The sequence below is a fragment of the Mesitornis unicolor genome, unplaced genomic scaffold (genome assembly GCF_000695765.1).
Source record: "Mesitornis unicolor isolate BGI_N332 unplaced genomic scaffold, ASM69576v1 scaffold5971, whole genome shotgun sequence".
Lineage (NCBI taxonomy): Eukaryota > Metazoa > Chordata > Aves > Mesitornithiformes > Mesitornithidae > Mesitornis > Mesitornis unicolor.
The window spans coordinates 97749-100399 of record NW_010161608.1 but is presented as its reverse complement, the minus strand read 5'-3'; the positions used below and the strand labels follow the sequence as shown (position 1 = coordinate 100399).

The 2651-nt window shown below is 36.7% G+C and overlaps 1 protein-coding gene across 1 annotated transcript in view; it reads left to right on the top strand.

Annotated features, from left to right (window-relative positions):
• The window catches only part of CDC42BPA (CDC42 binding protein kinase alpha (DMPK-like)), a 119718-nt gene that overhangs the window by 61355 nt on the left and 55712 nt on the right, over positions 1-2651 (top strand). The window contains exon 14 of the mRNA XM_010193375.1: positions 1703-1950. Within this exon, the coding sequence (XP_010191677.1) occupies positions 1703-1950 (248 nt within the window). The remainder of the gene's footprint in view (positions 1-1702; positions 1951-2651) is intronic.

Genomic DNA, 2651 nt, shown 5'->3' with positions numbered 1-2651 from the left:
AGCACAGAGTTACGGCATCTAATTGTCTATGTGCCAGGAGATGCATTATGTCTCAGTTGCACTATTTGTCCACTTGAAAGAGGCAGGTATGAAAACATCTATTTGGAATTTGTGCTTACAACAATTCAAAATAGATTCTCTGTTTACTATATTACTCTAGTTCTGTAAGCCACTCTATGATACCATCCAACTCTCTTGTCTACTGCCCCATCTGTCTTAAGGTCTTAACAGTATCTTTTCATTATGGAAAAAAAAAAATCTGAAATAGCATGAAAACATTTTACATACCTGATGATGTTGCAAATCCTAAACTTTTTATATGCCCCATTGCCATATATGTGTAGGCAGTTCAGCATGTTGGGCAGTAACAAACAGATTCAGTAGTTAACTGCCCGTGCATGAAAGAAAATTCCTATACTTACGTCCTTTTTATTTTTTTTTTAATCTTTATTTTTCCAAACTTTCTCCTGCTAGGGTGGCATCTTCTTTCTCTGATTTACCATTCTGCACCCTGAGGTCAGAATTTACCATTCTTAGATCAAAACAGATGGTCATGTTGATGAGTTAGAGAAAACAATGCAGTAGCAGCACGTGTCTGGCTTATACACTTAGGGGGTTTTGCAGTGTTCTGCTGACACTAGCAGCAAGACCCAGCTTCCTCATAGAATTTGTTGTGGTAGAAATTCAGCTCATCTGAATGTTCTACAATGACACTTAGCTCTTAGAATCTGTTCAAATATAAGCAAAAGAGAATTACCCAAACCGTGTTTAGTTAAGGGTAACAGAGGATTTCAATATCTCATGGTAAAAACTGGAGGTATAATGAATAAAATATCTCTCTGTATCTTCAGGTCCTCCTGAAGGTATGAGACAGTCATCAGAAGGAAGTAAATATTTCCAGTTACTTGCACTTTCTCAAAACACAGTGTTTTCATTAAGTAATTTAGTTTCCTTAGACTACATTTAATTACATATCCTAAAAAATGAAAAGGACGTTGAGTTTAGTGAGTGCAGCATTTGGTGCAAATGTGCGTGTGTCATGAAACAATGTGTAAAGACTATTGAAATGACAGAAGACCTCACTAAGAGAGCTACGCAGCTATGAAAGTTGATGTAATTACCCTTATTGTGTGAAGCTGGTTTTTTCCTATTAATCAACTATGATATAAATGGTCAGTTTGAGTAAAATAGGTCAGTTTTCCCTCCTGATTGCTGTTATCTGTGTAGTGTTTCTGTAGCTAGGCTTTAGTCTTCAGTTAAACCTCTGCTTGTCTTTGTATAGCTTTTCCACAAAGTATTTGTTCTTTAAAAAGAAATTGACTGTATATTATAGTCTTTATTCTCCATTCCTGAAAGTCACTTGAATTTGTTGCTGTCAGCCATGTGCGTGGAAGCACAAAAATGCTCTAATTCTGTGGCCGCTTTCTTACTGCTTGTAAGGAGACTCAGAATGTGGCCAGAGGTGTTTAAAGTGCTGATCAAATTTTCAGTGGCTTGAAAACTATTACTGCATTTAAATCACAAAATGATGAAGAATACAGTTCAGATTTGTGCTGTAACAAGTTTTTGAAAAGTTGAGATCGGTGTGTTTAACTCAAGTTTGTAATGGGATGTTTTCTAAATGTAGACTTACGCTTAATAACAACTCAATATTCATAACTTTTAACATTCTTGAGTGCTAACTTGAGGCTGTTTATTTTAGCAAAAGCAGGTTGGTCGCTCACCTGGAGTAAGCAGTATAGAACACCAGCAAGAGATCACAAAATTAAAGGCAGACCTGGAAAAGAGAAGTGTTTTCTATGAGGAGGAACTATCTAAACGTGAACTAATGCATGCTAATGAAATAAAAAGTCTGAAGAAAGAACTACGGGATGCAGAGAGCCAGCAACTTGCCCTCAAGAAGGAGATCATGATTTTGAAAGACAAGTTAGAGAAAACCAGAAGAGAAAAGTGAGTATTGCATGGAATTATTATTTAACCTCAAAATATCTTTTGAAGTCTCCTAGTGTGTTTCCAAACACTCTGTCACTTCCTTAACTGTAGTGCAGACAGGTGCATTTTGGCTGAACTAATGCCAGGGTTGAAAATGGTCACCTTTAAAAATAAATCAGAACAAAAAAAATCCACAACCCTGTACTAAAACGGTTAATTTTACACCAGAACTGTTGCACTTAAGGTGCAGCTCGAGGTAAGTCAATCCCTGAAGCTTATGTTGCAGTTTAAAATAGGCATTTTTTGATATTTTTTTTCTGCTTGGTATTTTCATCTTTTGATGCAAAACTAATGTGTTAGAGATCAACTACTGCTTACATTTCTGCCAGCACAGGAACAGTCACGTAATGCGGACTAAGGCTAATCCATGCTGGGTTCCATCCAGTGTTAACATCAGTCATCAGGCTACTGTGGGCATAAGCTGCTTTATCTCTTCTGGCATGGTAATTTGTCAGAGACATGCTTTTTTTCTCTCCCACGTGCTGGAGCTTATAACTAGTCTTGAGAATGATCCTTGAGGCATTCATCAATAAGAACAGGTTTTTCTGTTGTAGTGTAGTGGTGGAAATAGTCATTCATAAAAAAATTCAGAATGCTTTATAGACACTAACATAGATGCTTCTTTTTGCTGCTGCAGTAAGATGGCATATTAGATTAAC